The sequence below is a fragment of the Triplophysa dalaica genome, chromosome 11 (assembly GCF_015846415.1).
Source record: "Triplophysa dalaica isolate WHDGS20190420 chromosome 11, ASM1584641v1, whole genome shotgun sequence".
Taxonomy (NCBI): Eukaryota; Metazoa; Chordata; class Actinopteri; order Cypriniformes; family Nemacheilidae; genus Triplophysa; species Triplophysa dalaica.
In genome coordinates this window covers 12,409,093-12,434,452 of record NC_079552.1, presented here as the reverse complement: position 1 = coordinate 12,434,452, position 25,360 = coordinate 12,409,093, and the positions used below count along the sequence as shown (strand labels likewise).

Here is a 25,360-nt window from a genome sequence, read left to right as displayed (position 1 = left end):
ACACATGCCTATAGTGTTAGACTGCTTTTCCATGACAAGTTTTTTTAACAATAAGTACTTTAATGTACCAATGAATGGGGAGAAAAATCTGTGAAATCTATATCCTTATTGGTCTAAAATATTATTTAATCACATTTCAAATTTACACACAATCTTTGCCAGCCCCTAGCATGATTTCATGTTTATTTCATGCGCATTGCTGTGAAGAGATCATTGAAAGTTCGGCCCACAGCCTGTAAAAAACAATAGACAAGTAACTTAATAATTTAAAGTATTTGTATGTTGCATCGCCCCTGCACACGCCACAAGGTCTTGATTTCTGTGTATGGAATTAATTTAAAACCGTTGACTTGCAGCCAACATGAGGGTCAGCAAAAAATTTAAGAGCTCTCTATTCATGATGTAATATATGATAACATTCACCCCCAAAAGTATGAAATCTTATGTGATAATTGTTTTAAAGCAGGTGTATAATTTTCTTGGTACCTAGACCTGTTAACTCGGAAGGAGCTAACTAATCGGCCATACATCTCATATTTTCCAAGTTTATTTCTGTTGGTGAAGCATACTAAATAAAGAAACACAATAAGAACAACAGAAATGATGAGTATACACTAGTTTTAAGATAAAGTTTTTGAAAACATTTTGCTTGAATTTATCTAGTCATTTGCTTGAATAAAATAACGTTGTCTATTCAGACCTGTGAAAGTGTTGGAAAGTTCTTTGAGTACTATTACTTTGAGTAAGATAGAAAGTGCATCTTCAGAGATCAGGCAGATGAGCTTTCAAACGATTTTGGATGAAATCATTTTTGATTGCCTAAACTGGTTCTTTTGAGTTTGCCCAAAATGCAGTTCTAAGGGAAAATAATTTGACTGCTTCAATAATGATCAGGCTCCATCTTTTCTAATACCCACAAGACACGTTGTGCTAAAGTGTTGACCTTAAATTCAGAATTTCTGTTGTTAAATGAATCAGACGGCTTCTGTTTCCTTCAAACATGTCCAGGAAATGAATGTTAAATTAAAGAAAAGACTTTAAATAGCTGTGAGTCATAACTCTACTTTTGTAAAGCAAGACGGACATACTAATCTCAACATGGTTTTGGGTTTCTACGTAAATATTCTCACCCAAAAATGAAAAATACTGACAAGTTCATTTCATGTTTATTCCCATTAACATTTTAGTAAGCAGGCTAGTGAGTCACATATTTCTTTATTGACCATCTTTCTTGAATTTAGATGAATCTGTTGTTAGTCAGAATGTCTTACCACCACTTCCTCCTACAGCTTTATTTCTACTCATTCTTTTTCTACCTCCTACTCACCTGACATTTTTAATAGCACATTATCTGCCATCACGACCAATGTGAATAAATCACACAACTATGTTATCCAAATTAACATTAAGACTTAGACATAACATAAAACACATCCAGCGTATTTTCTATTTCTTCAATAAGGTTCCTCCTCTAGCTGGCAGACTACACATCTTTATCTGAAAACAACTGTTTGTTTATGTTATACAAATACAGTATCTTCTACACTGCTAATAGTGTTCCTACACCAGCTCAATGGTGAGTTCTATGGGACTTCTGTATGGATTTACATACAGTAGCTCCAAAAGTGCTATATTATCCAATGAGGGTGTCTCTAGTACTCCTCTCTGATCCCCCATCTACCATCAGGTCTCTGCCTGCACGTTGCCTTTCTATTCTGCTCCACTCGACACTGTGAAGGTGGGTTAGTGGAGGAGATAAAGTATCTTTCTGACATTTAGATCATTGTGTGCATTCGGCATGAGGTTGAAATTGGGTTTTATTAGGAAAGTCTTTCAAGGTGTGAAATTTAAATTGGACTTGTCCGCAGGTTCCATAGAAATCTGTTGGATTATCTGAACACCTGTGGAACTGGGCGCAGTGACTCTTTGTTAGGGGAAAAAGTAGAGCATAATCTCGCGTGAGGTCTTCTCACTCAATGCATTCTCCCATTGGGATACGAAAAAGGATGTATTGAAACTTAGTCGAAGTTTAGAGTATCACAAAAGAAAGTATAATATTTAACGTTTTACTTTTTGTGTTTTTGCTTTATGCAGTATTACAAACCCACAAGGTCTAATCCACTACATGGGGGCGCAGTTCGCGAGTCAAGCTTCGCTCAAAGCACTGCTGCTTCTACCAATCCACAGGTCACGTCAACAGGAAAACATCCCAGGTACGGTTATACTGCACTTGGAGGATCCGAGAGATTACGAAACACTAGCATCACAGCAAAAGCCAATTACATTTATGCATGTAGCAGACGATTATATTAGGTTTATATATAAGGTCCTATGTGTCATTTTTTGGAGGATCTATTGACAAAAATCCAAAATCATATACATAAGTATGTCTTCAGAGGTGTATAAAGACCTAAGATTAAGCTTTATGTTTTTGTTACCTTAGAATGAGCTACTTCTATCTACATACACCACAGATCCTCTTACATGGAATTCACCATGTTGTTTCTACAGTAGCCCTAAACGGACAAACTGCTCTACAGAGCGCGTTTCATGAATACGTTATTTCCTTCGGCAAAGACACGAAAACGAGGCGACATCTTAGTTCTGTGTCAGCCACTGTAGTGCTTCGAAAGGGAGGGGTGGAGTGAGACACTGGTTCCAATTTGCAATCTCATCGCTAATTGACGCTAAATTTCATACACTGGACCTTTAAAGCAACAGTGCAATTCAAGGTATTTAGAGAATTTTTTTGCAAATTGAGTTTCTGTTCCCTGGAAATAATTCAAGTTCTTGGCTTTGCTCTACCGGCTACACCTAGAGAAATAAGCAAATCACACTGTTGTCCTTCTAAAGACGACCTAGTTGATTTATAGTAATACATTTTCAGTTGCAATTTAAAGTCACCACAATTATGAAGATGATTATTGTAATGACACACCATGAAGACCACATGCTTCCCATCAATCTGTCAAAAAGCAGTGATGAGAGAAGCTAAATTACATCCACCCAATTACATTGAATACAATACTGAGCACCCAGTGATGATTATACATTTACAGAATGGTAAAGAATTACAATAATTATAATTAGTAACACAAGCATTTATATGCAATTCTGTAATAGCAAAGACACGAACAACCGAGGAAGCAATATATGGAGATAAATTTCATTGTGAGTCATTTCATTTACCAGCAGAGTGCTTCAATGTTATCGGTTCTGTACCATGAAGCATCTATAATGCCCCACATTACATGGCCTTTAGATTTCATGTTCGCTATTTGAATATGTGTAAGGAATCGCAAACATTATCCTGTTTACTACACAGCTACTTCAATAAATAAATGGACAAATATTTGTTAGAGACATTATTTATTATGTGCGTACAGTATAGAGAGATTGTTAAGACGTGGAATGCACAAGGTTAAAAAACAGTGTACAGTTTAGCAGTCATTATACATATATATATATATCTGACAGCATGCTAGAATTGACCAATCAGAAGAAAGTATCCCAGACATTCATGTATAATAACACTATATCAGTGGTCTGAAACTCACTTTGGTAACATCTTTCTCAGCTGAATGTCACTGCAGTTAAAGTTCACCATGCTGCTTGTGTACTTATGTGGATATTCATGTAATGTTTGCCGATAGCAACAGTCTTTTGTTGTTATTTGTGGTACTAACAAGGAAAGCCACAGAAAAAGCCATAAAGCGAATGTGGATGTGACTCTGTGTGTTTTGGGCTTTGGCGAAGGGGGTTGGTCTTCGATGGCAGACACACAAATCCTTTCAGCCTCGTCTAATCCTCATACTTTCTTCAATCTAAACGTCAATCTTAAATCCTGATTCCACTCTCTGTTTTTGTTTGTGGCTCAGTGCGCTCATGCAATAATATTGTATCTGTGATGAATTGTAATTTGTTTGCAAACAGCCTGTTAACCCCCTCTCCACGCCCATTTCTCATGTCTTCAAAAGACTGGCACAATCTAACTGATTTCACTTATCTCAACATAAGGAAGGATTTAAATATGCAGCGAATTTTCGCCCTGTCGGAGTCTCATCTAAAAGCAAGTCCGAATTCCTCTTCAGGCTATTTTTGTCAAACTGTAAAATGTGCTCCTAACTGACTGTGGTCTGATAGGACGATTAATCTCTTATGTAAACGTGGCCCCATTCAGTGGCATCTCACATACAGCATCTCCCTGTAGATTGCCAAGCGTCATCATAAATATCTCACTGTGAAGGTGACTCATGGGTAATGTGCTCCATTATTTGATGACAGTGAAAGGATATCCAGTTTTGTTTGGTAGAAGAGCGCACATGTTCAAACCAAAGCTTTAAGTGTGGTTCATTCTCAGTATCTTCTTCAGGTACCTGTGAAACAAACTTTGTAAAACTTTCAGCACACACATGGAGACATGAAAACATTTTTAACATGACAATATTTAGATGGGGGGGGGGGCACGGTGGCTTAGTGGTTAGCACGTTCGCCTCACACCTCCAGGGTTGGGGGTTCGATTCCCGCTTCCGACTTGTGTGTGTGGAGTTTGCATGTTCTCCCCGTGCCTCGGGGGTTTCCTCCGGGTACTCCGGTTTCCTCCCCTGGTCCAAAGACATGCATGGTAGGTTGATTGGCATCTCTGGAAAAATTGTCCGTAGGGTGTGAGTGCGTGAGTGAATGAGTGAGTGTGTGTGCCCTGTGATGGGTTGGCACTCCATCCAGGGTGTATCCTGCCTTGATGCCCGATGACTCCTGAGATAGGCACAGGCTCCCCGTGACCCGAGGTAGTTCGGATAAGCGGTAGAAAATGGATGGATGGATGGACATGTGTATATTTTTCAGACTGTACGTATAAAGTAAAGATTCATTAATAGCATAACTGGTATTTAGATTTTTTTTTTTTTTATAGGAGCGGTTCCCTTTCTCACAATCCAGACCAAAAGAGTCGCTCTGGTCTTCAGCCTGCTCCTCGCAGAACACCGCCCATAACTAGAGGATGTCTCAATGCCATTGGTGGATCAAGAGATTCTGGTCCTGCCTACCAACATCTACAGGAAGTAGACAGCTTAGAGAGGGAGTCAGTGAAAAGGTTAGAAACATCACAGGCTACAATGAGCTAAATGCTAATTATTTAATGCTTGTGCAACGTTCTGCCCCAATGGATTAAACTCTACAGACTTAATGGATTACGTCTTTGCATAAATGCATTCCTGCATTCCTAGAATGATAATTACATGCAAAGAAGTGCTATTTTTAGGAATAGAAGCGTCCATTTTAGTCAGCTCTGACAGGTGACTGCCTCTATAAGGACTCTTGTGCCTGGCTTTTCTATTCTCTGATTATCTGTAGACTTTAAACAGTACAGTAACTTCTTCCACAATGCCTCAGAATAGTTGTAGTGTATACAACGACATACTTTTCTCTCTCTTAAATGACTTGGATTTAAATTAAACTTTTTTTCTTAAATATATCAAGCTCCATTTGTTTGTTTGCTGTTGTGTTTTTTGTAAGGAAAATATAGCAGCAAGGTTGACTGGCATGAACAGTTGGCACCGATCCTATGCAGGGGCCATCATGGCATTACGAGTGTTTGCACAGATTTTTTATAGCTGCACAAAGGAGGCCTAAATGTATTTACACGAGAGCCACGATGGCAGGAAACAATGTATAATGTGCGGAAATGCTGATCATCGATTTGCATGCACAGCAGACTGAAAGCAGGCTGTTTGACATTGATATGACACTTTACACACATTTATGTCATGGTACTAATTGTTTCAAAAGCAAATCTCCAACACGAACCTGCTGTACACAGTATACGTTCTAAATATCAGAAATAAAGATGAGCAGGACTATTTCTCTCAAGTATGACGAGATAAAAGGTTTAATGAACAGTTTACCCAAAAAGAAAATTCTGTCATCATTTACTCACCGTCTTGTCATTTCAAACACTAAAGAAGATATATTGAAGAATGTTGGTAAACGAACAATGGCGGTACATATTGACTTCTATTGTATGGACACAAAAACAATGCAAGTAAATGGGTAATCTTTCTGTTCGGTTACAAACACACTTCAAAATATCTTCTTTTGTGTTTTGCAGAAGAAGGAAAGTCATACAGGTTTGGAATGACAAGAGGATCAGTCAATGATTACACAATTTTAATTTTTGATTGAACTAAGAATAGTTCACCCTAAAAATGGTCCCCATTGACTTTCAATAGTAGTAATAAAAATGACTATGGTCAAATCAATAGGGACAATTTTGGGGTGAACTATCCTTTTAATAGCCTCCAAAATGAACACCATTGTCTCCATGTAGCCATACTAATTTTCCCCGATACAAACACTTGTGCATGATATCACCACCGGTGGGTGGGGCACAATCTCATTATTCCCCACAAGGCTTGCCCCCTGAGATTTGCGCTATACCACTGGCGAAGTTTGCTTTGATTATCTGTGCTAAAATAGAGTTATCCAGAGTATATCTTTAATGGCTTTGTATATGTGTCATAAAGCCTGTTTTGTAATTGCTCCACAGTTTTATGTGGTCTGTTTATATGTGTAGGCTTTTGTCTCTATGATGACGGGAGCAACAAGCGAGTTGGTCTGGGCTGTATTATTGAAGTTCTGTATGCAGGCATGACTCACTAAGACAGTAGGGCACTTGGGAGGGCTGCCTTCTCCAGAAGCAGCACAGATAATAAAAACCATACTGTCATAGCCAATTAAACAGCCAGTGATATATCAATGGAATGGGCTGTCCTGGATGAGTCCACCAACCACAGGCTTATCCTGGGCCAGTTAGTGCTCGTTTGTTTGACAGGAAAGCTTTGTGGTGCAGAAAGACCCCCGGCTTACCTAAAAAACTGTAACGGTGCCTCAAAGGGGTCTCGGTACTGACCTATTTCCAGGCTGCATAAGAATATTACTCCGCCGGAAAGAGAACCGTTACCATAGAGACAGGCTGGGAAACGGGACAGGATAGAGAAGGAGAGAGTGGGATGAGACAGGAGAGGGATGACAGAATAACAGAGGGAGGGAGAGACCGAGATGGAACTGTTTTGCATTTGACAGCAAGAAAAAATTGTTGGCCCTCTCATTCCTGCCGTCCCCAAAAGAGCCTGCTGTTATCTAACTAAAATGCCTGACACTGGGAACAGATTTTGCATTTTGATACTGTTTTTGGTATTATAAAGAAAGGAACCTGTCAAACTCCTCTGGGTTGTCTGCAATCCCGTGAGCTGGGTACTTAAAGTATATAGGCAAAATGTATAATTGCATATTCATGGCAGCTGTTAAAATCCCACTGTGTAAACACTTTCAAGGGTGTTTTAGAAATACACTTTGTATAGACTGCATTAAAATCTTTGTTTTGTTTATATCTCGTCTTTAGGTTTGTCCACATCGGGTGTATTTACTTCTTACATCTTACACATGCTTGTCCACTTAAAGAAACAAAACATGGTTTTTATGAGGATCTATTGACAGAAATGCAATATAATATACAAAACTATTTCTTCAGAGGTATAAAGACCTTACATAATGAACCGTTATGTTTCTAATACCTTAAAATAAGCTGTTTTATCTACATACAGAGCGGGCCTACATACATTGAATTCTCCGCCATGTTTTATACAGCAGCCCTAAACGGACAAAAACTCTACAACGTGCGTTTCCTCCTCCCGCGGTATAGTGGTGAACCGATCGCAGATGATCCGTACCGATCATACTCTACAGTTCGGAACGCATGTGACCCGTGGATTAAATGTAAGTTAATTCATCATTGAGTAAGAGAGTAGAATGCGCTATCTCAGTACAATATTAAAGCGGTTCCATATAAACAATGACGCTCAAAAATGCTTCGTCACACAGCTAATATAAAAAAAAAATACAACAACATATCTTGGTTCTAACAAACAGAAAAAACAATGTTACTCGCATACTTATCCGAATCAAAGTAACCTCGCCGTGGTGATTTTAAGACCATCTTTCTCTCCAACGTCTTTCTGCTGGAAAGTATCTCCATAGATACCCATGAGTATCTCTGCTGAAACCCTTTAGTCCCGCGGGTCCTAATGCGTCTATGCTGGAAAGACTTTATAATATTAACGCTGGTCCTAACTCCTGCCTGACTTTTTTCCCCTTCTTTTTATGCTTAAAATCCACAGACCTTTTAATTTATATACAGTTGTGTTCAAAATTATTCAACCCCCACTGAAATTGATTGTTTTGGTCGGTTTGACATTGATTATGATCATTCAGTCATCCTGTTTACAATTAAATCAAAGAGGCACGTGTAGGTCAGACAAATATAACATAACATTTATAATGAAATAACCACAAATGTTCTTTTCTGAGCTCACATCATTATCAGTTTTATTCAACCCCGAAGTGACATTCAATCTTAGTACTTAGTACAACATCCTTTTACAGTTATAACAGCTTTTAAACGTGAAGCATAGCTTGACACTAGTGTCTTGCAGCGATCTACGTGTATCTTCGCCCATTCATCATGGGCAAAAGCCTCCAGTTCAGTCACATTCTTAGGCTTGCGCACTGCAACTGCTTTCTTTAAGTCCCACCAGAGGTTCTCAATCGGATTTAAGTCTGGTGACTGCGATGGCCACTTCAAAATGTTCCAGCCTTCAATCTGCAACCATGCTCTAGTGGACTTGGAGGTATGCTTGGGATCATTGTCCTGTTGAAAGGTCCAACGTCTTCCAAGCCTCAGGTTTGTGACGGACTCACATTGTCATCCAATATCTCCTGGTACTGAAGAGAATTCATGGTACCTTGCACACGCTGAAGCTTCCCAGTACCTGCTGAAGCAAAACAGCCCCAGAGCATGATTGACCCCCCCGCCATGCTTCACAGTAGGCAAGGTGTTCTTTTCTTCATAGGCCTTGTTCTTCCTCCTCCAAACATAGCGTTGATCCATGGGCCCAAACAGTTCTAATTTTGTTTCATCAGTCCACAGAACACTATCCCAAAACTTCTGTGGTTTGTCCACATGACTTTTGGCATACTGCAGTCGACTCTTCTTATTCTTTGGGGACAGCAAGGGGGTGCGCCTGGGAGTTCTGGCATGGAGGCCTTCATTACGCAGTGTGCGACGTATTGTCTGAGCAGAAACTTCAGTACCCAAATCTGACAAATCTTTTCTCAGTTCCTCAGCAGTCACACGGGGACTTTTCTCCACTCTACGCTTCAGGTAGCGCACAGCAGTCAAAGTCAGCATCTTCTTTCTGCCACGACCAGGTAGCGTTTCAACAGTGCCCTTTGCCTTGAATTTGCGAATGATGCTTCCTATGGTGTCTCTTGGTATGTTTAACATCTTTGCAATCTTCTTATAGCCATTGCCCTTCCTGTGAAGAGTAATCACCTGTTCTCTTGTCTTCCTGGACCATTCTCTTGACCTCACCATGTTTGTAACCACACCAGTAAATGTCTAGAAGGAGCTGAGTATCACAGTCATTTTAAAGCCAGTCATTATACCTGGTGCTTATTAGGCTTTATTGCTGCTCCCTGATATCCACAGGTGTTTTCAATACCTGATTGAAAACACTTCATTGAACCTCTGTTCTTCAGAGTGGTAGTCTTTAAGGGGTTGAATAATTATGTCAATGAAGAATTCACAAAAGAAACATTTACTACTGTATTACAAAACTAATTGATGTCATTTTAGTTGCATATGGTTCTTTAAGAAGTCCTTGTAGGATTTCATTCTGAATACAATTACAAATGTACACTAAATTCCCTAAAACCATTTACAGCATTGGGGGTTGAATAATTTTGAACACAACTGTAATTACATAGGACATTGCTCTTCTTACCGTCTTTCTAATGCCTGCATGATCTCTTCCCTGCATCAACATTAGAGCGACATCTTTTGGTACTATGGCAGCCAACGTCGTGTTTGGACTGCCCGATTCGTTGCAAGTCTATGATACAACGCTAATGGCCGCTGTTAATCAATGCGCCTTACATTTAGAATGTCAAAGGCTGAGAAAAACATCGTAAATTTAAAGGGATAGGTCACCCAGAAATGCAAATTCTATCATGAATTACTCTCCCTCTAGTTGTTTCAAACCTGTATACATTTCTTGGTTCTGTCGAGCACAAAAAACGATATTTGCAAGAATGTTCGCAACTGACGGTTCTGAGGAAGCATAGACTATCATAGTAATTCTATAATTTTTCCTACTCTGTTAGTCAATAGTCCCACAGAACTGTTAGTTGATAACATTTTTCCAAATGTTTCTTTGTGTTCGACTGAACAAAGAAATGTATAGAGGTTTGGAGCAACTTAAGGATGAGTGATTCTTGACAGAATTTTTCTTTTTGGCTGTAATATCCCTTTAAATCTCACATACAACGCTGTGTTGCCATTTCGAAAAACTGAAAAATTGCTTTTACGTCTTGCAGCGGTGTTAAACTTGAAGTGCATGACAAGAACATAAGCAACCAAAGCATCATTGCATTTCACAGATTCCTACACATGCTGTGTACCAAATCGTTACTTGTACAATTATTTTCCATTAACACTAAGCTCCAGACACTATAGCACTTTGTGTGACATCATAGTAACGTCTCGAATAAGCTAAAACTACTTCAAATCTGATCTGACTGTCTGAGACGCATTTCCACCTAAAATCTAATTTAAAACCATTTATAGATGTGGTTTTATGTGGGGATTTAATGTGTTTGGGCTGATCAGACAATTGACAACTAAATGGATTGGAAAACGTCCAGTATGAGCAAAGATCTTACTGACATAAGGATTTATCAGTAGCAGATTTCATCGCAAAAGTCTGTTTATGACTACTGACTTCCTTCTCTTACCCTTTTATGTGTACTAGTCTCAGTAAGTTTGCTTGATAAAATACTTCCATAATTGAGTAAGGCGCTTTCAATAAGGTTTCAACGAACGCTAAGCTGTTCATTACATAAGACTTCTCTAAACATGCCCTGAGAATATTAGACTACACTCCAGCCCTTGCTTTTAGCATTTAGCCTAATCATTTAAAAAAAAAGTTGTAGGTACATGAAACCGATAAGTGATATCAAAAGAACAGAATCATTCGCATAGAACACCCTGACACTGACACTTCCTTTTGAAACCACCATACCTCAAAAGTAATGTTGCCTCAAACAATCCTTTGTGAGAAGGTGACCACACTGCCACATCTACAGGAAAAATTCAGACGTCAGAAAATGATCTCTGTCTTTCAGGGATTCAGAGAGGGAGCGTCCTAGACTTATATAAGCAGCGCAGATGAAAGAAGGGTCACAGAAAGATGTGTTCATTAAAAAAAAATGCATTTCTGACCCCGTTCTCTAACATAAGAGGTCAAAAGAAGCCTTTTTGTTTTCTGCTGGAAATTCATATTTCTGTCAGGGGGCGTACGAACAATCGGAAGAAGGGAAAGGGCCATATCGGAAACCTTATCAGCTTTCGTTCATAAATATTAATTAGGCGACGTAACATTGGCTTACTCCCTATTGTTGAAAGGCAGATAATGACACGATACTCAATTCTCCCATTTTTAACTGTTACTTTATAGGATGATGTTTCAGTCGAATTACTACATTTTCATTGTATAGAAAATAGAATCAGACTATTTGCTTCCCCAGAATTGAGGCTTAACTCAGACTCTGTCATTATCAGACATAGCAGTGTTTGGTTAAATATTGATGTCATGGAAAAAAGCCATTCTTTGTCAGGGATTATGAATTATTACACAAAGATAATGAGTCAAGGGAACAATTCTGCTTGCTCCTAAATTGAGAGATTAGTTTACCAAAGGTCTGTTCGGATGAAACTTCGGCTTTCATCCCTTTTGAAAGCATTCTGCATGCAAATCTTCAGAAGATTCACTTAAGAATGACTGCTGCGCAGAGTAGCGAGTGCAAATCAGGAATCCAGCTAAAACCCAGCTGAACTAAATGATTATGAGTCAGAAAAGCCTTCGGGGTTCCAGATAAACTGAAGAAATAAATAGCTAATAACCTGAAAAGTGTACAGTAATTGTTTGATTCTGTTCATAATCAGCTCAACATTTGAAACAGATTTCTTGTTACGTGCCTCATTAAGACTGCCACGTAATGTAGTGGATAAAGTGCATTTTCAATGTAATCAAAACCAGGGTAGCAATCAAAACATCAAATCAGAAAGTTTGGTGGCTTTTAGTCTGTGTCTGTTCAATTTGAAATCATCCATATGGTAATGTTCTCCAAAAAAATGTACTTTCTCTTTTGGAAACAATCAGGCCTGCAATCAGATCTGCCTCGAATGAAAATGTAATTTGCCACCTACTACCAAAATATGTGAGCTCATGGCTGTGATGAAACGAAAGCCTACTGAGTCTTAAAAAAGTCCCCTCAAACTTAGTTTTAATTAGAAATATGTCTTTAGACACATTTTGTTTTATATGTGCTCAACAATAGGTGTTCGTGTTTTGATTTTCATATTGTACATATTTCAGCTGTACTCTACATGGTGTTGAGTTCCTGGTTCTGTAAAGTGTCCCGCTCTTAACACTCTCAAGCTACGGTAGCCAATGGTGCCCCAGAACTGATTGGTTTTCCAAATTCTTCAAAATATCTTTAACAGAACAAAGAAATTTCCGTAGCTTCGGAACACCTCTGGGTGTAAATGAAAGCGTTGTGACTTTGCAGATATTGTTTATGCTCAAACAGCGACATTACACCCTGACTAAAGTTAAATTGCATGAGACCACCCCTTAAAGAACGGAAGAACAAATTTCATCTTCTTGCTGTGATGCCAGGTTCAACTTCATCTTAATATTTATTAGTTATATTTGGGATTAAAAAACTCAATTTTTCAATTTGTCAATCACACTGATTTTCTTCTCTTTCCAGAAACATTTCAGGCCCAGCTAATGATCTACATCAGGATTCCTTTTACAATATGCAAGCCTCACAGTCCTGTAAATCATGGAGCAGCCACTTCGACTACAGGTCTGCAAGGAGCCTCAGGTCAGGCCCCCCTGGCCAAAGTCCCTTGGCTCCCTACCGGCCATGCTCCATACCCATCATCCCCTCCGTCCACTCCTATCAGGATGAGGACTCCTGTATGCAAACGGCACCGACCAACGAAAGCAGCCGCAGTTCATCTCCCCCAAAAAGCACTGCGGATGGCCCTGCCGTCAATCAACAGGCCACTGTAACAATTTCCAATAGAGCGGCTGGTCAACAAGAGGAAGTGGCCTCTTTGCTAGATGAGGCTCAGGAACAGGTCAGAGCACTAGTGTACGCCCAGAGAATGCAGGAGGACATTGTTGGCTCCGTCCCTCAGGGGGCCAAGGAGACTGTGTGCATCCTTTTAGCAAATGGCGGGGGACAAGGGGGAGTGGCCTCTTTTGGTCCCACAGAGACTCAGCTAGTGAGTCCAAGAGACACACACAAAGATGCCACAAAGCTTGGCCAATGAGAAGGTTTGGGATGGTTCGATAGGACAAACCACAAACATCCCCAGTGTCTTGGGCAAGAAGCACCAGAGTGCTCTGCCAAATTGGGATGGATCACCGAATCTACCATTCAATTTCCGAGGACCTGCTCTGTGCGTATGGGAGACTTACAACCTTGACACGTGAAAAGATAATTTATTTATATGCATTTATTTAAGGAGAAACTTCTATTAGAAAAAGAAAACCAAATAGTCTGTCATCTCCATGGTGTTTTTAACTGTATAAAATATACATAAATATATATAAATGGATATAAATATATGAATTCAAACCGAGTGACCAAGAACAAAAAAGGAATATGGGAATGAAAAACGTTTTTATTGTATCAGTACATTTAATGACTCGATGGTCGGTGGTTTGAAAAAAGTACATTTTAAAACGCAAACAAAAGGGAGTTGTTTTCCACTCACCACATTTCCAGCCAAGCTAATGTTGTCCAACACACAATCTTGTGTTTTGCACCTGCAGCAGCTGTGTTTACTATCACCACCCCAGTCACTGTCCTCTACCCTGCCAAGGAACATGGCTCCATCTGCCCTAGAAACAGAGCAAGCAGATTACGGATCACAATCAGACAAAACTTCTAAATGAACATTGCATCCAGGCATGAGGTAACGGACAGTCAAGCACTGCCCCCAAGACATGAATTGGAAGAAATTGATGTGTCTGTCAGTTTCTGGAACAATCTGCTTATTTTACTGTTTTGTGCCTCAGTAATGTTCAATTAGGTTCAGATATGAGCAAAGATAAACTAAGTGCACGGAGCACGTTGTAAAACGCACCACCTGAGATGCACAAAACATGGCCAATCTGAATGGAGAGCGGCGAGTCCTGCACAGGATAACAGGAAGGGATCAAGCATCACAAGGAGCTTCTGTGGTTTTTCGTTTATTTTCATGAAATGAACTGCTGCTTCTGAGCGGAGCAGTACGCTACCCGCGGACATGCTATTTCTGTGAATTAACAACCAAATGTGGTAAGAAAGAAGAATTAACAAATGAATCTTTGGTGAAGCTGTTTGTTTGTTTCCAATGTTTGTTTGTTTGTTTGTTTGTTTTCGGAACCCCTATTCACACAGTTGTGCATGTTGGTGGTGTTTTTGCAGAGTCAAGCCATGAAGACAGACAACTCGTGGGTTTGATAACATTTGATAAATCTGTCACAGTTGTATCTCGATGATTCAAATGCCCGTAGTGATCTACAGACAAGCCACTCGAAGACAATTTGGAGTAGAAGACAACATTGTCTGCTTATTAGTAGATCAACTATAATAACAAATGAATGGTCTGCTCAGTTTTATAGATCGGTCTTAATAGATTTGGTCAAATTTGTGGATTGTGATGCTGTTTATATTTATTTTTTATTATCTTTCTTTTTGAGTTGTGTCACTTTCAAACATCTTAAATAGTTCAATCAAAAATGAGATATTCTGTCATCATTTACTTACCCTCAGATTGTTCCAAACCTGTATACATTTTTTTGTATTGATGAACACAAAGGAATGTCTGTAACTAAACAGATTCCATCCCCCATTGGCTCCCATGGTATTTATTTTTCATACTATGGCAGGAAATGGGGGATTTTATCTTTTTGGTTACTGACATTCTTCCTTTGTATTTAGCAGAACAAATAAATGTATACAGATTTGGAACATTATGGGGTTGAGTAAATGAACAGTGAATTTTCATTTTTGGGTGAACTATCCCTTTAAGACGACCACATTAGTTTGCCGTCATAGAAATCTATATTTGTCTTCATCCTTCATCCAAAATGTTCTGTCCACCACCAGTCCTAACCTGAGGCCAGGTGAAGTAAAGGTGAGCCTTTGGTAGATATAGCTGCGAATGCAGAATGAATAGAGTCGTGCTTGATCTTTTTAGACTTGTTCCCTGACAGAAGCAACGACCTCATCATTTAACAGCTGCTTGAACAGCATGTCTGTCAATCTTTAATATACTCAACCACTACCTATTATTTTGTCAATTTCTAAGTCCATTTTTAAATCTGCCACATCTGAACTGATCTATAAACTGCAGACTCATTCAAATCCTGGTATTGGCACCAGATATATAAACTGTTCACCAATCTGTTTAGCTACTGATGTGTCCATTTTAAATTGAAAAGATATGAAAAACAATTTATTTAAGCTGGACCATACTTTGTACACTAGTGCTTAAGTGTATTGAAATATGTTTTGCACAGTAATTACAATGTATGGTACTTTATGCTGTCATTTTGAATTACGGCAGACTGTAAGGTATATGAACTTGATGAAATATTTAGTGAAGACAGTACGTTGAAGGCACATCTTTTCAAGTTACGTCTCCACAGTCTGCACAAAAGGCAACTGTAAAAAGGTGTTACGAGTACAACTGATCTCTTCATGGTTCTGTATAACAGCCCCTCTTAACATTAACTTTAATGTGCAATTTCAAAATCAAGAAATGACATTTCTGTTCATTCTTGTATGTAAGAAATTGCATTATTGCCCTTTCAATTGAAATAGTTTTTCTTTTCATTTAAATCATTTTTTTATTTTTTCAATAAAGATGAATCTTCAGTGTTGATTAAAAGCAGAATGAGTGTTTTTCATGAAATAATAAAATATGAGCCAAAAGCATCAAATTACATAAATACACAGACAAATTTACACACACAAATATTCAGATTTTGTGTTATCAAATTTCAATTATGCCACAAAGTCACTGGCGATGGTTCAAAGATGCTGAGATGTTTACAAAAGTGATTTCATGTCCATAGAAAGCACCTTAAATGTAAGCAAAATGTCTACTTTATTAAGTTTTTGGATAATAAAATGTAAACATTTGGTGGTCATAATCTTACATTGTCAATTAATGTAACAATATTTATGTACAAATTCAAACAACATGACAATATTCTGACTTGTACATATTAAAATATATAAAAGAGTAAGGGAGCATATTACCTTTTTATAATCATTTTAACTGAGTGAAAGATTCTTATTGACAAATGGGCCAGGATAGTGAAAAATGTATGAACTCTAAAAAAACTGTTTCTTCGTTCTGTTTTAGACAAACAACTATTTTTCCGACAACCTGGTTTCATTCATGGATTTCCTTTTAGATTTTACCTCTAATCTCCCTTTAGCATTGCTCCTGGCTGTGATTCAGAAATGGTAACACATTATCCCTCTCCATCTTTTTCTCTCTCTCCTTGTTTTCCCCAAATAGCAATCCAGACAAAGCTCTCCCTTGTTTCCTCTTTCTCACCATCCCGCTTTCTCAGCACATAAAGGATGAGGTCATAATCCAGAGACAACAGGGTAGAGTAAGAAAATTGAAATGTCTTTTCATTCGCCCTCTGCTGGTAAATAACAGGAAATACAAATAACTGCTAACATCTAAGAACTCTTTGCACTTAAAGCAACAATGTTGATGTACAAGTTAATGCCTCAGCCACAGACAGAGTTTACCTTGCGCAGACAGGAGGCTTGTCTCTCTAAAGACCTACATTTCCCAGTTGTTAGTAAGTGTCCTCTGGTTCCCCAGAGCTGTGGGAATACGGGCGTAATCTATAGGGATTTTAGCAGACGTGCATACTTGTATTCTCTAACCTAACATTCAACTGTGTGTTTCCCAAAAGCATCTTTATCCGACTAACGATTTAAGTGTTTCCCAAAACCCTCTTGGTGGAACTACAGGTCTTTGTTCCTTATTTTTATGACATGTAGACTAAAAGTAAACAAGCAACACACAGTGCATTCATTATTTTTCTCTTTAAGTTTGTCAAGAAATTAGAAGTGCAGTTGTTTGAAAAGTGCACATGACATGCGTGCTCTTTGACCCTGGGGAATCCCTGGGCGGAAAGACGTCCAGTAAGAGGACACTTATAAATGAAATAATAACGTGAAATAAAACAACAGATAACAAAAATAGAATATCAAAAGTGGTCCTTGAATGCAATGTACTTTATTTACAACAAGACTTTGACATTATTTCGATCTGAACGTATTTATAAGTAGACATCATTATTCCAATACGTGTGTGCCGTCATCAATTAGATTATATAACCAATTTAGATCAAACAATTGATCTCCGACAGAGTTCCTACGGTTTCGGTAGACAGTCGTAACTACATTGTTCATTTTCCAAACAATACATCGTACTATGGCGTTTAACAAGCGATTGTTCGGGAATCACACCAGAGCATTTGACGATTTTGTTCAGTTCGACTAGCACATTTTTGTTTCATCTTTGGAGCATAAAGCTTCACCATACAGCTTGTTAGTAAAGACAGCAGTTCAATTTACCCAGTGTTACAGCAGAGGATATCTGAAGAAGAAAACATCATGTTAGGACACATAAAGAGTTGTAAATGAACATTTCCTACCCAGCATGCATTTCAACCATCCTTAATATTCAACATGCAAAGCACTATGTGTGATGAGTGTGAGACTCAAGAATTACACAATGAAGGAAAAGATGCACTCTGTTATCACCAAATAACTCAAGGGAAACAATGGCAGTGCAAATAATGCAGTTAACACCAAAAACTGGTTGGTAATTTATTTGATGTGAATCATTTGTATGCGCTCTGCAGTCCATGCTTAAAATATAGAGCACCAAGCACTGTGAAAATCAGATCGAGGAAGGCTTTTATAAAAGAAATGGACACATTTTTACGGTTGTCTTTCACATCACAGGATATGGTGCTATCAGTCCATCAGATTTGTCAGAGCAAATTTATCCAGGTGCTGATTACTCTCATGGCATTATTTACGGCTCAGGTGATTGGCTCAAAAATGTCTGTGCCCAAAACTAAGTTACCATGAAGAATGCTGGCAGCATGCAAGTCGCCTTTTGCCAAATGCAAATGCTCATGAATGACGCTCTTCAAGTATTTTAAACTCCTTTTTTAAGACTCTTTTTAACAATACTAGTTTATTTACAATAGCTATAATGGTTTGTGGCTTGGCTTTATTTGTATTAATTAGCACTTATTACTGTTTCACGGGAAGCAATTCCTTCTAGTTTCCAGTAGAGAACAGTCTGAATTATATGCTTGCCATCTGTTTAAAATGACCCCATATGTAAATCGAAAGCACTTTTTTTGACTTGCCTTGCACAAGAGCATCTGCAAAATGCCTAGTGAAGAGCCACCTTAAATCCTTTTTGACTTGATGAATAAATTGTAATTGTCTTAAACGTTGACAATGAAGGATTCCTAACTATAGAACAACCAAGTTTCATTCCAAATTTTTCATGCTTTTATTAGTAAAGCTCTGGGGATGTTAAAGGTTCTTTACAGAACCATTCGGCTGAAAAAATGAACCTTTTAAGTGTAGCCAAGTAAAAAACGGTGTCCAAATCCAATCTCCAAAAATGGCGTCTGAATCTAGTGTCCATAATGTCATCTATAAACTACAAGTAAATTAAACATCAGAAAGACTTATTGATATATATCTCACACCTGCTAAAGAGATACAAATCACATTTAAATGTGAAGAGTTTGAAGACATTTTTGAAAATCGTGTTTATTTTGTGTCATCATGTTATTATTTTGTTTAATTGTGTTAGTTAGCTGTATTTTTAGGTTATTATGGCTTAAATCGAAACAAATCCAACTGCAGTTTGAAATGCACAATAGACAAACATGATTTCTGAAAATTAAAAAGCTATCTCATTTTGGAACCAACCTCTTTATATATTCTATATATATATATTCTGTCAGCTGTCTTTCAACGCTTGGCAACCGGCTTTCTTTCTTTTTGCCTTTTTATTTGACATATACTCTGTCAGAGTGACAATTTTTGGGGAAGGAAAGGAAGAATCAGGACATGTATCTATGCAAGCCTGCATCACCCACATGGGCATCATTACTAAATGTACCAGGAGGAGAACATACATGTACTGACAAAACATTTTAAGAAACGTTCCTTTATTGTGGTTCCTCTCACTCTTGTTAGACAGGTGGCAATGAATGACCCATGAGGGATACTGTCCTGAGCTGTCCTGTGCATAAATGAATACTTTTTTTTTAGAAAACCTTCACCAGTTGCTGTTGCTGTCATTAAAATCGAATCTATTACTGCAGACATTCTGGAAAATGGAGAAAAACATGACACACTACGTTGTGATTGTCTTATTGTCAAATTTTTGTCCTGTTTAAAGTCTGATATTTGAAATTGTTAAATTGAGCTTGAAAATTTTTTTTTCTGGTGAAACTCAACAATATAATGCTCCAATATTGCATTTTACAATCAAGAGCTGTGTGTTAACTGCGTGTCTGTGGCTTCTCAATTAAATATATATTGGACAGGCTATAAAGCTCCTGGTTTTTGTGCTCCTGTTTCTGTTCAGAACAGTAACCTTTATAAAGGAATTTTATTGTCTATTAAGCATGTTTATCACCATATATTGACAATGTAATTGAAAAAATTTAGATGGATGTGGCCTCCTTGCTTGCAATTTCTCTTTGTGTAACATTGTGTTTCACTATGGCTTAATGCATAAATGATCCTTGCAGTATCTGGGACTTGCACAATTTGAAACTGTTTAACCCGTATGGGTTCTTATTGATGTCTTGCAAGAGCTGATGTATTTTTGATATAAGAAAACAGTAATAACTTATAAATTGCACAACAAAATGGAGGCCATCGCGATGTCATGTTGGTTTTATACTTTTTTGAGCATTTTAACAGCCTGGCCTGCAACAACTAAATATTTTCAAACAGACTAAATGGATGCCTCAGTGGAAGCATTATAAAGCAATTCTCTGAATGAGAACATGAATAATGCATTGCAATTTCAGAGCTTCTAAATTCCAAATAAGAGAATTTGTGCCGTGTCTCAAAAACCTTAAAAACAAGCACTATTTAAAGAGTAATCTTTAAAAATGTAGGTCTAAAAAACTGTTGTTAAACAAAATATCACCTTTTTTTTTTAATTTAATAATTTAATATATTTTATTTTCAAAGTTTTGATTACTAGTATTATAATATGTGACAAGAAAATAGTAGCATAAGTATGTTCAGACATTTAGCCGTCAGTGTACATTTGCATTTACAAGTGCATGGAGAACAGCATTTCATTTCTGACATGAACATAGTTCAACTAATGCACAAACACATTTCAGTCAGTTTAGTCGTCTCATCCTCCAACACTTCAATTGCCCATCTGATGCTCAATGTCTGTGGGCAGTCTAAGGGCATAAATCAAGTGTGCATTTCATATATGAATAAAATAAAATCACCACCATTTGTGATGCAAATGGACCTGTTGTTTAATAAACTACTATATTTAAATATATGGCTAGATGGTCATAAATCCACTGAAGAGGACTTGAATAGCATGGTCTTCTTTGAGATTTTGTTAATGTATGTATTTGCCTATTTGCTTCTGTTGTTAGACAGCTGATCAGATAAACAGGAAATTGACTACACTGTGTCTAAACAAACACATACGATCCTCATCAGATAACCTTGTTTGCAACAAGCAAGCTCCTACAATCTAAGCTTTGAATGGGAATAAGATTATATAGACTGCTTTGGAATGCAAACCACGACTTTCCAAAAATGGTTCGAAATAGCTATCCATCTTTTAAGTTCTGAAACATCAACTGACCCTACAGAAAGATGAACGCACACATAAGTCTCTACTGTGGTCAGTGAGAAGATCATATTTTGCCAACAGCCCTCTCAGACGGAAAATACATTTTTGTTTTCTTCATAAAACCATCCTGCACTCTTCTAAGTGTATTTGACCAACAGCACATTGTTTTGCAGTACCAGTGCAAAACAAAATTAAAACTGCAAAAAAATATGCTATTCTGACCCTCCACCTCCAAAATTGATGATACTGTATGCATTTTCTTACAAGAACATGGATAGGAATAATTTCTTAGTATTCTAAAATAATATCTTATATTAAGAATATTTAAAGTTTTTATATCTTGACCATTCATCAAAATAACCATGAAGACTGAATCACCCTTACAATCCAAATCTTCTTCCTACACACGTATGTTTTATCACATTTACACGTTTTGTCATTTAGCAGACGCTTTGATCTAGAGCGACTTACAAATGAGGTACACAATAGAAGCAATTGGAACAACATAAGGACAACATAAAGCATAAGTGCAGTAAAACTGGTCTCATATAGCCTACCACACTATCCAAAGCTCTATTTTTTATGGATAGAAAGAGTAGAAAAGAAATAGAAGTCAGAACTAATCGGTCAGGTGCTGACGGAAGAGATGTGTTTTCAGACGATTCTTAAAGATGGCTACAGAATCTGCTGATCTTGTAACAGCGGGCAGATCATTCCACAAATGTGGAACAAAACTGGAGAAGGTATTTTTCAAAGCACCATCCTAGTGTGTGTTAGTTAATATATCCTCCTGCCTCTCCATTGAGAATGCATGTGAAATTCTTTTTATTCAGAGTTAGTGGTGTAGAGTATATATACTAATTTCTTGTATTCCATTAAACTCTTTCTGGGTTGTTTTATGAGACTGTAAGCAAGTAGCAGTAATTCTTAAAGAATCAATTGTGTTTTAAATTGTCTTGGGTGATGGACTATTTTCATTCGCACATTATTTGCTAGCATAGCAAACAAGACACAAACACCAGGACAGAACATGCAGAGCGAGATGATTGATGATGATTAGATAATAGATAGTCCTTTTAAAATGTACTTTTAAGGGAGTTTGAATATTGATATAAATGGATGTGCTTCTCTCTCACATGCACACAAACACAGACATGTTTCCCCATTTGTGATTTTGACTTCTAGCCAATGGCATTTCTCATTATAGCTGCACTTGCCCAAGGGACCTAAAAACAAGGATTAAGAAAAGATGAAAGGCATTTTACCAGCACTGCTCTATGATTAATTCAAATCTAACTCAGATCTAAACTCAGCTCTGCAAAGCTGTCTGCCTGTTTAGCACAGAATAATGAGGCCTGTGGTCAAACACTTTCTTTAATTTTAGTGAATCAGGAATTGGATAATGATTTATTCCTCACTGTTTGAGGTGACTTGTGTTTGTGGAGTCTTTTAGTATATATACTGAAAATGCAGTTTAGCTGTGTTTTGGAACAAAGTAGCTGGTTTTTAGTTGATTTAGGCTTGCTTTTTCCGGGAGACTTGTCCAATAAGGGACTAAAAAAAGAACAAAACAGTTTTACGAATGCTAGGGGAGTAGGTCGCGCACAGGAATAATACGTTGTACGTCAAACTCGTTTTTTGACAAGTTGACCGTTGAGGATGAGAAGCCAGCATGTGTAAATAAGTCAGAATGCATGAAACACCGTTGCATTCCACCTTTAATGACCAGCTAGACACCAACTGCCAGTATACTTGTGATTATATTTGTTAAATTAAAACCTTATTAACAAAGATGTTAAAACAAAAGAGATTTCAAATTATTTCACATTAAAAAGAACTAGAATGACACTAGAGCTTTATAGTTTAACCAAAAATATTTAATTCTTTCATTGACTCACACTCACGTCCTTCCAAACCTGTATGATATTCTCTCTTCATTTAAATATCATGTTTTTGTTTCTAGAAGAAAGAGTCCTAGATACAGGTTTGGAGAGTGAATAAATGGCTTTCAGGACCTTGGACAGCGTTCGTTTAAATGTATTTATAGCAAGAACGCGGGTGTATTCATTGTTTTATACAAATGTTATAGACTCTAAAGACTTGATTGAAACGTACTATCTGTGAAATAAAGAGAAAATGAACTCGGCTATGTGGTGTTTTTAAAGTATATAAACTGGTCATAATGTATGTCTGTGAATCTCGGCTCAGCTTCCAGATCGATTACAACTGTTGATGCTGACAAATGATGGTAATTTTCTAAGCGTCTTTGAACCATTATAATGGTTATTACTTTCACACTGTGGTCACCACAGTTATGGGCACTTCAGCCTGGTGCTCTAGCTACAATATGACTGGCACAAACAGCTCATGCACTTCAGTGAATTTTTCAATGATATGAGCTCTAACGGTTAAGTAGTGTAGTTGCATGTTTATATCGTGATTTTTTTCCTCTTTAAAAACTAACTGTTAACACAGAATTAGACAGTTTGATCTCACATGAATTTATTTTACAAGGTGGCTAATTTAAACGAACAATGTGAATTGTATAAAAACATTCAAAAGTAGTAGAAAAAAGCAACATTGAAGCCCCACACCTAAACCTAACAATCACTGGTGCAAAATCAAATCCAAATTCATACAAATTAACCACCTTGTAAAATAGTTGAGAATTGCTGTGATATTGTTTTGGAATTACATTGTTCACTGTCCACATCAGTATTGATGGACCAAAGATATTTAAAGGTGCTTCTCTTTTAAAAAAAAAAAACAATTTGTGTATGCTCATTTCCTTGCTTCTTTGTTGTTGGATCTGTGACCCCAGACAACAATGAAAGTCTGGCATCATGAAGGGTGAATCGCACAAAGATAGAGGAAGCTTTTTAATGCAACCAAGGAAAGGAAACGAGGACACCCACTATTAGAAAAGACAGGCAAAGCTTAACAAATGTTTAAGATAACCTCATATTTGGCTTGTGTTTGTTAAACAACAAGGTTGATAATAGCCATCATGAAATACAGGAGATGGCTAGAGTCCATTTTAAGCCTATTAGTCGAAAGTCATAAAACTTCCTGTGGCTCAGCGGTTAGAGCATGGCACTAGCAATGCCAAGGTCATGGGTTTGATCCCGGGGATTGCAGATAATCAGAAACAAATGTATAATACAATGCAATGTAAGTCGGCATGGATAAAAGCGTCTGCCAAATGCATAAATGTAAGTGTAAAATGAGGGAAAATACTGTACATAGAAGAACAAAAGCCAAAGTCTTTCTATTTCATTGCTTTGAGAAGACTCTCGCTCTCCACATAGAGGAATATCTTAGCAACATCTGAACAGGACTGATGAGAATCATGCCAATGCTTAAACATTACGGTCAATGCACAGAATGTTATTGCACAGCTTGTTTGTTCAGCTGTACACACTGAAATAATGAGTTTGTTTTACACTTGTACTGTTCCTGTGAATTATGCCATTTGTTGTGACTGTGAGCCTGTCATATTTAAATTTAATCAAAATGGAATAAAATATGAGTGAATCTGAAACACAGAATACAAACTACAGAATCTTAAATTAAAAGGAAGGAAAACAAGCAAGTTTTTGTGCTTCTGCTTTACAACTGAGTGGAAGTTTTGAACTAATTAAATGGCATGCTTTTCTTTTGTATTCAGTTTCAATGTGTGGTAGTACCTTTTGATCTCTGAATACCCTGTAGCAGCTGCAGGCAATAAGATGGTGTGGTTTTTCATTTTAAAGTAGAGTAGATGATTTACTAATCATATAAACTGGGCCTAAACAAAAGGTAAAGATGTTGCGGAAACTAATACAAACAAATAAATGTCTAGTCCAAAAGCTTGTATCAAAAAAGTTTCTCCCCCTTAGGCTTGAGAAACATTTTTTCAATAACTGTGCCATTTAAATACACAATAAATGTATTTTTAAACTACTTTTTGTTCACTGGTGATGCTCAACTTGGACTTGGGGTGAAGTAGTGATAATTCTTGCTTCGGTTGCTTTGGTTGTCCTCCTCTCAGCTGAATGTTTCCCTCTTGAGAAAATAATTTACTTAAAAACATCCTCTTCACCTCATTTCCCATGGAAGTGGATCAGTGCTCATGCAACCTCTCCTTCTCACACTGTGTGAAGCAAATTGTCACCATAGTGACAGAACAAGTAAAAAACCCACCCAGCCCAGCCCAAACTCATTACATATAAATCCTCTGGGTGGCCTTAAGCAGATGGCACGACGAGAATGTGGGTGGCATTAAATCTGTAT

The 25,360-nt window shown here is 37.6% G+C and overlaps 1 protein-coding gene across 3 annotated transcripts in view; it reads left to right on the top strand.

The window, feature by feature from the left end:
* The window catches only part of LOC130432049 (pro-neuregulin-3, membrane-bound isoform), a 266,697-nt gene extending 250,502 nt beyond the window's left edge, over positions 1 to 16,195 (top strand). For 2 of the 3 annotated variants that reach the window (XM_056761276.1, XM_056761275.1), the window contains 3 exons: positions 2,095 to 2,213; positions 4,913 to 5,092; positions 12,889 to 16,195. In XM_056761276.1, the coding sequence (XP_056617254.1) occupies positions 2,095 to 2,213; positions 4,913 to 5,092; positions 12,889 to 13,459 (870 nt within the window). In that variant the 3' untranslated portion in view covers positions 13,460 to 16,195. The remainder of the gene's footprint in view (positions 1 to 2,094; positions 2,214 to 4,912; positions 5,093 to 12,888) is intronic. The other variant, XM_056761277.1, reaches the window with a different exon arrangement.
* Positions 16,196 to 25,360: the final 9,165 nt, after the last annotated feature.